This window comes from Salmo salar, chromosome ssa23 (assembly GCF_905237065.1).
Source record: "Salmo salar chromosome ssa23, Ssal_v3.1, whole genome shotgun sequence".
Lineage (NCBI taxonomy): Eukaryota > Metazoa > Chordata > Actinopteri > Salmoniformes > Salmonidae > Salmo > Salmo salar.
In genome coordinates, this window is record NC_059464.1 from 30,600,189 (window position 1) to 30,613,715 (window position 13,527).

Here is a 13,527-nt window from a genome sequence, read left to right on the forward strand (position 1 = left end):
ATTGAGGGTCTTATTCTGGTGACATGATCATCGATGCTGGGCTGCCGTTTGACAAATAAAACTACATCTCACTCTTTTGTCCATAATAATCTCATGTAGGCTATACTGCACCCTGCTGGCTAGAGTGCACATGCCAATACCACAGTGGGCACATTTTTTGAGAAAACCATCAGTAGAGTTGAATGTGATGGAAACCCAGTTAACTTGTTTTTATTCGGTACATGGGAATTTAACCAGAAAAGGTATTTATGTGCACTACATCATCACGCACAGCCTTGTATATGAAACAAGTCAATTTGATGGAATCACATTTCTGGTGGGAAAATGCACATTTAGTTTTTATGCAGATTTTAGAATATTCACATGAAAATCTGTCGTCCATTGGATGGAAACCTAGCTATTGTATCACTAATTTATGGTAAAGAAATTACTAAATAGATAGTTAAATGGTAATTACATAGTAATAATAATAATTGGAAGTATCGTTCCAACTCCGTAAAGGGTCAAACAAATAAACGACATCATAGTAATGATCATTTATTTAGGTAGAGAATTTTGGCAGTGAAGACGCACAGAAACTGAGTTCATGAGAGAAAATTCACAAGTGTTGCATGAGAATCAACCATAGTACATCTTGCCCAGCATTTAGTACTGAATGACCAAAAACAGACCAGTACACTGCTCAGTGAGATGGCCAGAATGTCAGTATTAGAGAATGAGCGTTATAGTAATTACCAGTGTGATGGAGAGAATAGGTATGAAACGTAGGAGTGTATATGGTAGGGACTGGCTTCACTGTGGGGGTTAGACAGGTGGGGTGGAGGTGTTAATGCTGGTTAGGCAGTGTGTGGGAGCCGGTATCTGTGGGATTCCGTTAAAAAGGGGTGTGAGTGTCGGTGTGTAGATGCCTAGACACAGGAGGAACTGAATTCGTCTCAGTGTGGGCTAGTGTGAAAATGTCATTCATATCGTCTGTGACTCAAACTATTGGTGGTGAGTGTTTGGGTGAGGCTCGGTGCACAGGGAGCTGGCTGTTCAGAATGTTGTAGATAGAAAAGTCATGTAAGAACGGACATGCCTATTCTGAATGACAGTCTGTTCTGCACAGTACATTTCCAACTGAACACCCTGTAAGAGGCTCGGCACACTTTACAGTTCCTGCAAATGGAGTACAACGCAATACGTGACTGTCATTTTTTGTCACAAAATGGGTGGCTCTGTGTAGTATGTAGGCCTGTCTACGTTGCTACGCAGATGTTCTCCACTCAAAGTTTGAAATGGAACGTATTATTTCTTGCGCCACACTGGTTGAACCAGAAACATAGATTTTGTTCCTCTTTCTCTTTTGGCACAAAGTTCACAAAATAATTAACTTGACATCTATCAAGAAATAAGCACCAGTGCTGCTATAAATCTGTGAAAACAAAAGTGATGAAAGTGGTGAAATGCTGTTTTATAAACTGCACATTCTCTAAGCTCTATGGAAGAATTTGTAACTAGAATTGTAAGAAATGTACTTTAAAATAGCAACATTCCGCTGCCAAGAAGAAGGCTCTAAAATGTTCTTGCTCAGGGCCCCGACCACATTCAGCCACGTCGACAGGCCGAAAGCGCCCACAGCCACATCCACCACCTAATGCCCCCTTTTTTTAATAGATTTCGTAAAAACATTTTTACTACCCCCTTACTCTCCCCAATTTTGATCTTGTCTCATCGCTGCAACTCCCCACCGGGCTCGGGAGAGGCGAAGGTGGAGTCATGTGTCCTCTGAAACATGACCCGCCTAGCCGCACTCCTTAACACCCGCCAGCTTAACCCGGAAGCCAGCCGCACCAATGTGTCGGAGGAAACACCATTCAAATGGCGACCGGGGTCAGCCTGCAGGCCCGCCACAAGGTGCCGCTAGGGCGTGATGAGCCATGTAAAGCCCCCCCCGGCCAAACCCTCGCTTAACCCGGACGACGCTGGGCCAATTGTGCACCGTCCTATGGGACTACCGGTCCCGGCCAGTTGTGGCACAGCCAGGGAATGAACCCGGATCTGTAGTAATGCCTCTAGCACTGCGATGCAGTGCTTTAGACCACTGCGCCACTCGGGAGGCCCTAAGCCCCTTTTTGATCCAGAAAAACCCCCTCATTATTTAATTACAAATCAGATTATTTCACATGGGGAAGATGTGGGAAGCTAAAAGGCTAGCTTGCTTGCTGTTTTTAGACAACCAACTAGCAGGCACAAAATGAAGTAATGTAAATATGAACCGAAACTTTCATTACGTGTAGCTATTTTTCAAATATGCAGTTTTTCTTTTTTCTTATTAACTCAGTGGTGATGTTTTCAACGTGATTCTTCTTTGCTTTACTACAAATGGGAAGACGACAAGACAATATCTTCTATCGCACACTTGTGAATGTTGCTATTCGCGGGTCTAGGAACACATGGACCGGCGAGGGTATCATGTTACCAAAAGGTGCGTGTTGCTCCAGAAAATCTGACTCCACCCAAGAGTACACACACAATAAATGATAGAGTGATCTATGGATAGACCTTAACGCTGCACGTCCTGAATAAGCCCCAGTACTCATGAATGTAATGTGCAAACACTGAGCATTAAGAGTGGGAGAGTCTGTCCCTCTGTCACGATTCCAAATGCATCACAGCAAATCTGGCACTGGCTTTTTTCTGACATCTGAATTCACATATTTAAAAACATTGTCTTCCATCACCCTCTTCAAGTTTTCCTCTTAAAAAAACACATAGAAGAGAAACAAAACAAAACTTAACTTTGTTCAGCGGTGAAAAGGAGAGGAGCAGATGACTGTTTGCAGATGGCTGTTCGCCTACTAATCTCACAGCAACCCTCCCTCCAGGTCTGATCACTACTGTGTTTCCTTTTCTGTCTCCCTCTCCTCCAACCCTACCCACTCATCCCCCTACCCAGATGCTAATGTGCCATCTCAATCTTCACTCTCTCTTCTCTTCTATCCTATAAATTCTCCCTTCTACTCTTCGACCCTATTCTCTTCACATCCTATGACTTGCGCTGTCCACTTTTCTCCCGGCCGGCTCGGCCTTCCTCTCCTGCTCCGTGGCTGAGTGACTTATTGCAAGCTTACAGAACAGGGCTGCGGGCAGCTGAGCAAAAATGGAGGAAAACTAAACTTCCGGAGGACCTATCATCCTTTCACTCCCTCCTCTTCCTCTGTATCCGCTGCTAAAGCCACTTTATATCACTCAAAATGTAAAGTTTCTGCCTCTAACCCTAGGAAACTCCTTTTCCACCTTCTCCCTCAATCCCTCCATTTTTGCGGACGACTTTGTCAACCACTTTGAAAAGAAGATTGACGACATCCGCTCCTCATTCATTCAGCCACCAGTCCACTGGTCCCACTCACACATAACTACCCTACGCCTTGACCTTTTTCTCCCCTCTCTCTCCAGATGAAATCCTGAGACTAGTGAGGTCCGGCAGCCCGACAATCTACCCACTCGTCCCCATCACCACCACCTTTCTCCAGACAATTTCTATTCCTCACTTCAATTATCAACTCATCCCTGACCACTGGCTGTATTCCCCTCTGACTTCAAAATGGCCAGAGTCGCAACCCTCCTCTAGAAACCAACACTATGTACATTTTTTCCCGGTATCCGTTCTTTTTTTATTTCTAAAACAATTGAGCGTGCCGTCTCTGACCAACTCTCTCGCTATCTCTCTCAGAACGATCTTATTGAACCAACCAGTCAGGCTTCAAGACTGGTCACGCCACCGAGAATGTTCTCCTCTGTGTTATGGAGGCTTGCCGCACTGCCAACGCTGACTCTCTCAGTTCTCATCCTCCTAGATCTATTCGCTGCCTTAGACACCGTGAAACATCAGATCATCCTCTCCACCATCTCACGGCTGGGCATCTCAGGCTCTGCACACTCCTGGATTGCGTCCTACCTGGCAGGTCGCTCCTACCAGGTGGTGTGGAGAGGATCTGTGTCTGCACCACGTAATCTCACTACTGGTGTCCCCCAGGGCTCGGTTCTAGGCCACTCGGCTCTGTCATATCCTCACATGGTCTCTCCTATCATTGCTATGCGGATGACACTCAACAATTTTCTACTTCCCCCTTCTGACACCCATGTGGCGACACGCATCTCTGCGTGCCTGGAAGATATCTCAGCATCGACGTCAGACCACCACCTCAAGCTCGACAAGACAGAGCTGCTCTTCCTCCCAGAGAAGGCCTGCCTGCTCCAAGACCTCTCTATCACAGTTGACAACTCCATGGTGTCCCCCTCCCAAAGTGCAAAGAACCTTGGCGTGACCCTGGACAACACTCTGTCATTCTCTGCAAACATCGAAACAGTGACTTGCTCGTGCAGGTTCAAGCTCTACAACATCCGTAGAGTACGACCCTACCTCACACAGGAAGTGGTGCAGGTCCTAATCCAGGCACTTGTCATGTCCCGTCAGAACTACTGCATCTCGCTGTTGGCTGGGATCCCTGCTTGTGTCATCAAACCCCTGCAACTTATCCAGAATCCTGCAGCCTGCCTGGTGTTCAATCCTCCCATTTCCGCATGCTCCATTAGCTGCCAGTCAAAGCTCGCATCCACTACAAGACCATGATACCTTCCTACGGAGCAGCAAGAGGAACTACCCCGCCATACCTTCAGGCTCTGCTTAAAACCTACACCCCAATCCAAGTACTCTGTTCTGCCACCTCTGGTCTCTTGGCCCTCCCACCCCTACGGGAGGGCAGCTCCTGTTCATTCCAGTCCAAGATCTTCTCTGTCCTGGCACCCCAATGGTGGAACCAGCTTCCTCCTGAAGCTAGGACAGCAGAGTCCATGCCCATCTTCCAAAAACATCTGAAACCCTACCTCTTCAAAGAGTATCTTAAATAATCCCCCTCCCCCACAATATATTACCTTTCATAAACTAACACTCCCCCCCACTTGCTCTGACTTTTCTGATAGTAAATACATTTTTCCTGTATAAAGTAACTATGACTGAGATATGTGGTTGTCCCACCTAGCTATCTTAAGATGAATGCACTAACTGTACATTTCTCTGGATAAGAGCATCTACTAAATGACTCAAATGATAATGTCACTCATTCCACTTACTTCCCACCTCCTGACATCACCTAGCCACTAACAAGTGCATCTCTATTAGGACTGCTAATCAATGCATCAGGCAGCGCAATCCGGGCCTCACAGAGACCCATCCTATGTGTCACTACACCCTAAAGGTGAGATAGGACAGCTAAATAATATCAAAAGGACAAAAACTTGTTAAAACCAAGTAGTAACCTATCAGAATGCCTCTATATTGGCATTCATCATACAGCTAACAATGAGAGGTGCAGTCCCGCGTGGTACACACAGTGCACACTGTGAAATTATGGAATCAAAGAAGACATCACACAGTTCCTGTCAATCAATCACACAGATTAACACTGACACAGGAGCCGATCATTCACCACCATTAAAAAAGGCAACAGGACATCTCAGTCTCGCTCTCTGTCCAGGCTCCCATCTCCCTATAATAGGAAACATACAGGCTCCACAGGAAAGAAAAGAGTCGATAAAAAAGCTGAATACTGATGGGGGATGGAGTCACTCTTCCTACCTGTGCAAAACCTCTTCATGTGGAGAGGGGGGACGACGACTGTCTCGCTCTACCACAGACATGGCACCACTGTCCCACTACACAACCATAATAGTCCATAGGGGTTTTGGGGGAAGTGCCAGAAAGGGAAGGCCACAGGCTGCTACAGGAAGGGATGCTGGGAGAGGGAGCACTAAGAGATGGGGGTCTGATTAGGGAAAGGAGATGTGGGAATAGGGAATTCAGAGTCTAAACTCATTGACTTCAATTTGTTCCCCCATGTCTGGTCCTTTTCAGTCTCCCACCACCACTCCCAGCCCATCGAGTCGGGTGTCCGAAAATGTATGCACTCACTATTGTAAGTCACTCTCGATAAGAGTGTCTGCTAAATGACAAAAAATAAAATGGGTCCCTCCAGGCATAGTTCCCCTATCCAGGGGTCACAGGGTGACCTTGCTGAGGCGCAGCGACAGGCCGGAGCGCTGCTGGGTGCGGGGGAATGTGGAGGCATAGCGACTCCTCAGTTGGACCGACCGCCCAGCAGTGCCTCGTACACGCAGCAGGAAGTCAAAGTTGGCCGAGGTGTTCATGGCGTAAAACACATTGGCGGTGTCAGGAATCACCAGCTCTGGAAAACGAAGGATTTTTTATGACAATATTATCACAAGTCAGTAATTACAAATGAGAGTATAAAAGACTGAGTGTGTGATATTTGAGTGACAGGGAGAATACTTGTACCTCTTTCGTCAGAGATGACCTGCACCAGCTCGTATCCCTCCCCAGGCTCACTCTCCAGGTTGTGTTTGGCCATGGCTCTAGAGATCACTGCTGGAGTCTTATCCTGACTTGTCAACTTGGGAGGGAACAACACCATGTACCAAATCAAAAACCACTTTAAAGGGTTCCATCCATTTATTCAAAATGTCTTGGTCATCTGAATCAAAGTACTAATCTCCTGCTGAGACGTACCATGATGCTCTTGTAGAGGTTGCCGTTGCCCTGCTCCAGGCTGAGTCTGATGATGCAGGTGTCCTGAGCCTGGGTGTTGTAGGCAGGGGGCAGGGGAGAGGAGGGGGACATGGGCGTCAGGGAGTCCAAGCGACGGTGCATGCAGGGTGGGCCAGGGAGGAAGGGTGAGGCCGGGGTCACAGGAACACTGGCTGAGGACAAGGTAGTGTCCATGGTGTGGAGAGAAATGCAATAGCAAGACTCTGACACCTGGACACAAACAGATACATTAGTTAGCACACATACAGACTCAATGCTGACATAACTACAACAACTAGTTTATACCTAGAATTATTTACACATGATAGGAAAACAAAATGTGACAATACAGAACAAAGTAAATGAAAAACATGGAGTGTGTAAATCCCTCACCAACTTAGCTAGTAAAACATACTTGAAGTAATATAACAATAGGGGAGTGGGTGTTAGTGCTTTACCTTGTTCTGCTGTGCATCTGAAGTGTGTATAGGTGTCATGCCTAGGCCCTCGCTGTCTGAAGGGCTGGAGTCACTGGATGACACACTGACTGAGTCCATGCTCTCCCCTGAGCTGCCAGTAGGGGGCGACCGAGGTGTTTCCCTCACTGGGTAACAGCCTGCTGAGTCTGCTCCTTGGAACAGTCTGGTGACAGAGGGAAAATGGTCAGATAGATCTAACATCACACTGATATAACTGTTTCCTGTTAAAACATAACAAATATTATGTCAAAGGCTAAGGTTCCAAATCTGATAGTCCTAGGAATTCTACAACAATACAATGTCTATATTTCAGGGTAGATTTCTTGTAAATCTAAATGTAAAGTACAGTATGCTTCATTTTTGAATTCCTCCAGTGTGTACTTACAGGCTGAATCTCTTAACCATGCTCTTGCGAAGTTTGGGTAAGGTTGGACTACTGTCTCCCACTCCTTCAATGTCACAAGACATAGCATGGCTGCAGGAGATGAACAGAGAATAATTGTGACATCACTGCTACCAGTCTATTTAGCCTCAGCATAATGAATCAAACAATCAGAATGAAAGAGAGCAAAGCATAGAGAGAGGGAGAGAGAGCAAAACACCAGTCTCAACGTCAACAGTGAAGAGGCGACTCCGGGATACTGCCCTTCTAGGCAAAGTTCCTCTGTCCAGTGTCTATGTTCTTTTGCCCATCTTAATCTTTTCTTTTTAGCAGCCAGTCTGAGATATGGCTTTTTCTTTGAGACTCTGCCTAGAAGGCCAGCATCTCAGCGTCACCTCTTCACTGTTAACTTTGAGACTGGACTGGTGGCACTTCACAAAATAGATAGCATCATGAGGCTGGAAAATTATGTGGATATATTGAAGTAACATCTCAAGACATCAGTCAGGAAGTTAAAGCTTGGTCGCAAATGGGTCTTCCAAATGGACAATGACCCCAAGCATGCTTCCAAAGTTGTGGCAAAATGGCTTAAGGACAACAAAGTCAAGGTATTGGAGTGGCCATCACAAAGCCCTGATCTCAATCCCATAGAAAAATTGTGGGTGAACTGAAAAAGCATGTGCGAGCACGGAGGCCTACAAACCTGACTCAGTTACACCAGCTCTGTCAGGAGGAATGGGCCACAATTCACCCAACGTATTGTGGGAAGCTTGTGGAAGGCTACCCGAAACGTTTGACCCAAATTAAAAAATGTATAGGCAATGCTACCAAATACTAATTGAGTGTATGTAAACTTCTGACCCACTGGGAATGTGATGAAAGAAATAAAAGCTGAAATAAATCAATCATTCTCTCTACTATTATTCTGACATTTCACATTCTTAAAATAAAGTGGTGATCCTAACTGGCCTAAGACAGGGAATTTTTACTAGGATTAAATGTCAGGAAGTGTGAAACACACACACACACACACACACACACACACACACACACACACACACATACCCCAAAACATGTTTTTATTTTAGCAAATTTATTTAAAATGAAATGCAGAAATATCTAATTCACATAAGTATTCACACCCCTGAGTCAATTATTTGTAGAAGCACCTTTGGCTGTGATTACAGCTGTGAGTCTTTCTGGGTAAATCTCAAAGAGCTTTCCACACCTGGATTGTGCAATATTTGACTATTATTAGTTTCGGAATTCTTCAAGCTGTCAGATTGGTTGTTGATCATTGCTAGACAACCATTGCCAAGGATTTTCAGGTAGATTTAAGTAAAAAACTAACTCGGCCACTCAGGAACATCCAGTGTAGATTTGGCCTTTTGTTTCAGGTTATTGTTATTGGATTTGCCCCAAACATAACTTTTTGTCCTGAAAACAAAGTGTTATTTGCTTCGCCAATCTTTTTTGCAGTATTATTTTAGTGCCTTGTTGAAAACAGGATGCACGTTTTGAAATATTTTTACTCTGTACAGGCTTCCTTTTCACTCTGTCAATTATTTTTGTATTGTAGACTAACTACAATGTTGTTGATCCATCCTATCACAGCCATTAAACTCTGTAAATGTTTGGCCTCATTGTGAAATCCCTGAGTGGTTTCCTTCCTGTACGGCAACTGAGTTTAGAAGGATGCCTGTATCGTTGTAGTGAGTGGGTGTATTGATACACCATCCAAAGAGTAATTGATAACGTCACCATGCTCAAAGGGATATTCAATGTCTGCTTATTTGAAAAAGATTTACCATCTACCAATAGGTGCCCTTCTTTGCAAGGCATTGGAAAACCTCCTTGGTCTTTGTGGTTGTATCTGTGTTTGAAATTCACAGTTTGACTGAGGGACCTTACAGATAATTGTATTTTTGGGGGTACAGAGATGAGGTAGTCATTCAAAAATCATGTTAAACACTATTATTGAACACAGAGTGAGTCCATGCAACTTATTATGTGACTTGTTAAGCAAATCTTTACTGCTGAACTTATTTGGGATATCCATAACAAAGGGGTTGAATACTTATTGACTTAAGACACTAAAGGTTTTCATTTTTTATTAATTTGTAAACATTTCTAAAAACATAATTCTACATTGACATTACAGGGTATTGTGTGTAGGTCAGTGACAAAAAAACATAATAATTGCAATTTAATCCATTTTAAATTTAGGCTGTAACAACAAAATGTGGAAAAAGTCAAAGGTTATTAACACTTTCTGAAGACACTGTGTACATATAGCGTGAATGATTGATGATGTTGTTTTTACCTCTCCTCCTCACTGTGTTGGGGCTGGTTCTTGAACCAGCGCAGGAAGGCATCATCAGCACTAAGACAGTAGCTGTTACACGCAGACTGCAGCAGCTTGATCTGAGCTATCACCTCAAACTCCTGAATAAGAGAGTCAGAGAGAGATCAAGGTCAGTCATATCAATAAAGCTGACTACTAACAATGACTTGTGCCCTTTACCTAATTAGTGGTTTAGAACAGGTTCAAAATGAGACTCACCCTTCGCCTCTTCTCAAAGTTGATTAGCCCCCCCTGCAGACAACACAAACGCGACAGTGTGACAGACTGAACGCAGATACACTACAAAGTATGTGGACACCCATTCAAATTTGTGGATTCGGCTATTTCAGCCACACCCGTTGCTGACAAGTGTATAAAATCGAGAACACAGCCATGCAATCTCCATAGACAAAAATTGGCAGTAGAATGGCCCGTACTGAAGAGCTCAGTGACTTTCAACAGTCATAGGATGCCACCTTTACAAGTCAGTTTGTAAAATTTCTGCCCTGCTAGAGCTGCCCTGGTCAACTGTAGGTGCTGTTATTGTGAAGTGGAAACATCTTGGAGAAACAACAGCTCAGCCGCAATGTGGTAGGCCACACAAGCTCCCAGAACATGACTGCCGAGTGCTGAAGCGCGTAGCGTGTAAAAATGGTCTGTTCTCGGTTGCAACACTTAATAACGAGTTCCAAACTGCCTCTGGAAGCAACGTCAGCACAAGAACTGTTCGTCAGGAGCTTCATGAAATGGGTTTCCATGGCCAAGCAGCCGCAACATAAGCCGAAGATAACCATGTGCAATGACAAGTGTTTGCTGGAGTCGTGTAAAGCTCGCCGCAATTGGACTCTGGAGCAGCGGAAACACGTTCTCTGGAGTGAGGAATCACACTTCAGCATCTGGCAGTCCGACGGACGAATCTGGGTTTGGCCGATGCCAGGACAACGCTACCTGCCCCAATGCATAGTGCCAACTGTAAACTTTGGTGGAGGAAGAATATTGGTCTGAGGCTGTTTTTCATGGTTCGGGCTAGGCCCCTTAGTTCCAGTGAAGGAAAATCTTAATGCTACAGCATACAATGACATTCTAGACGATTCTGTGCTTCCAACTTGGTGGAAACAGTGAAAGCCCTTTCCTGTTTCAGCATGACAATGCCCCTGTGCACAAAGTGAGGTCCATAAATAAATTGTTTGTCGAGATCGGTGTGGAAGAACTTGACTGGCCTGCACAGAGCCCTGACCTCAACCCCATCTAACACCTTTGGGCTGAATTGGAACGCTGACTGCGAGCCAGGCCTAATCACCGAACATCAGTGCCCGACCTCACTAATGCTCGTGGTTGAATGGAAGCAAGTCCCAGTAGCAATGTTCCAACATCTAGTGGAAAGCCTTCCCAGAAGAGTGGAGGCTGTTGTAGAAGCAAAGGGGGAAACAACTCCATATTAATACCCATGATTTTGGAATGAGATGTTCGACGAGCCATGTAGTTTACCACAGTGCGCAGGCTAAACAAACAGTGGTGGTGGACTACTCTAAAAACTGCCAAACAAATACTAAAATGCTAATGGGAACTCATGCTCTAGTTGCAAACAGCAGTACCAACACACTAGGGAAGGGCATTTGACATATTTTGACCATTCGAGTGCTGAGTTTCTATTTTTATTAAAAATCTATTTTTAGAACACAAGGACAAGGTCCGCACTGGAAAAATGTGCGTATTTATGCATATGCGAACAGTGCACAACAATGCCTAACTTATCATAACCATTAGAGATAACTAATCCAAATTGCCTCACATACAGTGCATTCGGAAAGTATTCAGACCCCTTCACTTTTTCTCCCATTCTTCTCTGCAGATCCTCTCAAGCTCTGTCAGGTTGGATGGTTGTGTCGCTGCACAGCTATTTTTAGGTCTCTCCAGAGATGTTTGATCTGGTTCAAGTCTGGGATCTGGCTAGGCCACTCAAGGACATTCAGAGACTTGTCCCGAAGCCACTCCTGCGTTGTCTTGGCTGTGTGCTTAGGGTCGTTGTCCTGTTGGAACGTGAACCTTCGCCCCCAGTCTGAGGTCCTCAGCACTCTGGAGCAGGTTTTCATCAAGGATCTCTGTACTTTGCTCCATTTATCTTTCCCTCGATCCTGACTAGTCTCCCAGTCCCTGCCGCTGAAAAACATCCGCACAGCATGATGCTGCTACCACCATGCTCCACCGTAGGGATGGTGCCAGGTTTCCTCCAGACATGACGCTTGGCATTCAGACCAAAGAGTTCAATCTTGGTTTCATCAGACCAGAGAATCTTGTTTCTCATGATCTGAGAGTCTTTAGGTGCCTTTTGGCAAACTCCAAGCGGCTGCCATGTGCCTTTTACTGAGGAGTGGCTTCCGTCTGGCCACTCTTCCATAAAGGCCTGATTATTAGAGTGCTGCAGAGATGTTTGTCCTTCTGGAAGGATCTCCCTTCTCCACAGAATCTCTCTGGATTTCTGTCAGAGTGACCATCGGGTTCTCCCTGACCAAGACCCTTCTCTCCCGATTGGTCAGTTTGGCCAGATGGCCAGCTCTAGGAAGAGTCTTGGTGGTTCCAAACTTCTTCCATTTACGAATGATGGAGGCTAATGTGTTCTTGGGGACCTTCAATGCTGCAGACATGTTTTGGTACCCTTCCCCAGATCTGTGCATCAACACAATCCTGTCTCGGAGCTCTACAGACAATTCTTTCGATCTCATGGCTTAATTTTTGCTCTGATAACTGTGGGACCTTATATAGACAGATGTGTGCCTTTCCAAATCATGTCCAATCAATTGAATTTACCACAGATGGACTACAATGAAGTTGTAAACATCTCAAGGATGATCAATGGAAATAGGATGCACCGGAGCTTAATTTCAAGTCTCATAGCAAAGGGTCTGAATACGGTATCCGTTTTTTAGTTTTAATAAATGTGTTCACATTTCTGAAAACCTGTTTTCGCTTTGTCATTATGGGGTACTGTGTGTAGATTAATGAGGGAAAAAAATGTAATCTATTTTAGAATAACAAGTCAAGGGGTCTGAATACATTCCGAATGCACTGTATATTCAGAATAAAAAGATATTGTCATTTACGACAAATGTATGTAAAGCCTAATATCAACTGGTTATATTGTGGAACACAGTCTTCAAAAAAGGCACAAACCTCAGCAGTGGTTAACTTGAAGAAGCCTATGGCTGTGCAATGACAGACTTGTTTTGTTCATTTAGCAGACAAGACTCTTATTTCCCAAACCCTTATCACAGTCAAGACAATAACAGAATAAAATAGAACAGAATAGTTTTACAAATGAAAAAAGTTGCCAGTGCGAAGTGATCTGAAACAGTTATTCTCAAAGAGGGATCATTTGAAACGGGGCTTATTTTGGGGCATTGAAAGAAAAAAATGTCAGGGTTACAAACCAAAATCTGTCTCATTTTCTTCTATATAGGGGAAGCAGGTAGCCTAGTGGTTAGAGCGTTGGGCCAGTAACTGAAAGGTTTCTAGATCAAATCCCCGAGCTGACAAGGTATAAAAATCGCTCGTTCTGCCCCTGAACAAGGCAGTATACCCACTGTTACTAGGCCGTCTTTGTAAATAAGAATTTGTTAACTGACTTGCCTAGTTAAAAAGGTTAAATGTAAAATAAAAATAGGCCGATAGACATATCATTTAGTTTATTCTTCCTGTTGTTTGTAATTTCTAAATGGATGAACAATTCCAAATGGAA

At 44.5% G+C, this 13,527-nt stretch overlaps 1 protein-coding gene across 2 annotated transcripts in view; it reads right to left on the bottom strand.

The window, feature by feature from the left end:
- Nucleotides 1-521: 521 nt before the first annotated feature.
- LOC106584386 (ral guanine nucleotide dissociation stimulator-like 1) overlaps nt 522-13,527 on the bottom strand; it is a 31,588-nt gene continuing 18,582 nt past the window's right edge. For both annotated transcript variants that reach the window (XM_014169637.2, XM_014169638.2), the window contains 7 exons: nt 10,011-10,043; nt 9,771-9,892; nt 7,451-7,540; nt 7,045-7,228; nt 6,569-6,817; nt 6,338-6,452; nt 522-6,227 (listed from right to left, as the gene is read on the bottom strand). In XM_014169637.2, the coding sequence (XP_014025112.2) occupies nt 6,040-6,227; nt 6,338-6,452; nt 6,569-6,817; nt 7,045-7,228; nt 7,451-7,540; nt 9,771-9,892; nt 10,011-10,043 (981 nt within the window). In that variant the 3' untranslated portion in view covers nt 522-6,039. The remainder of the gene's footprint in view (nt 6,228-6,337; nt 6,453-6,568; nt 6,818-7,044; nt 7,229-7,450; nt 7,541-9,770; nt 9,893-10,010; nt 10,044-13,527) is intronic.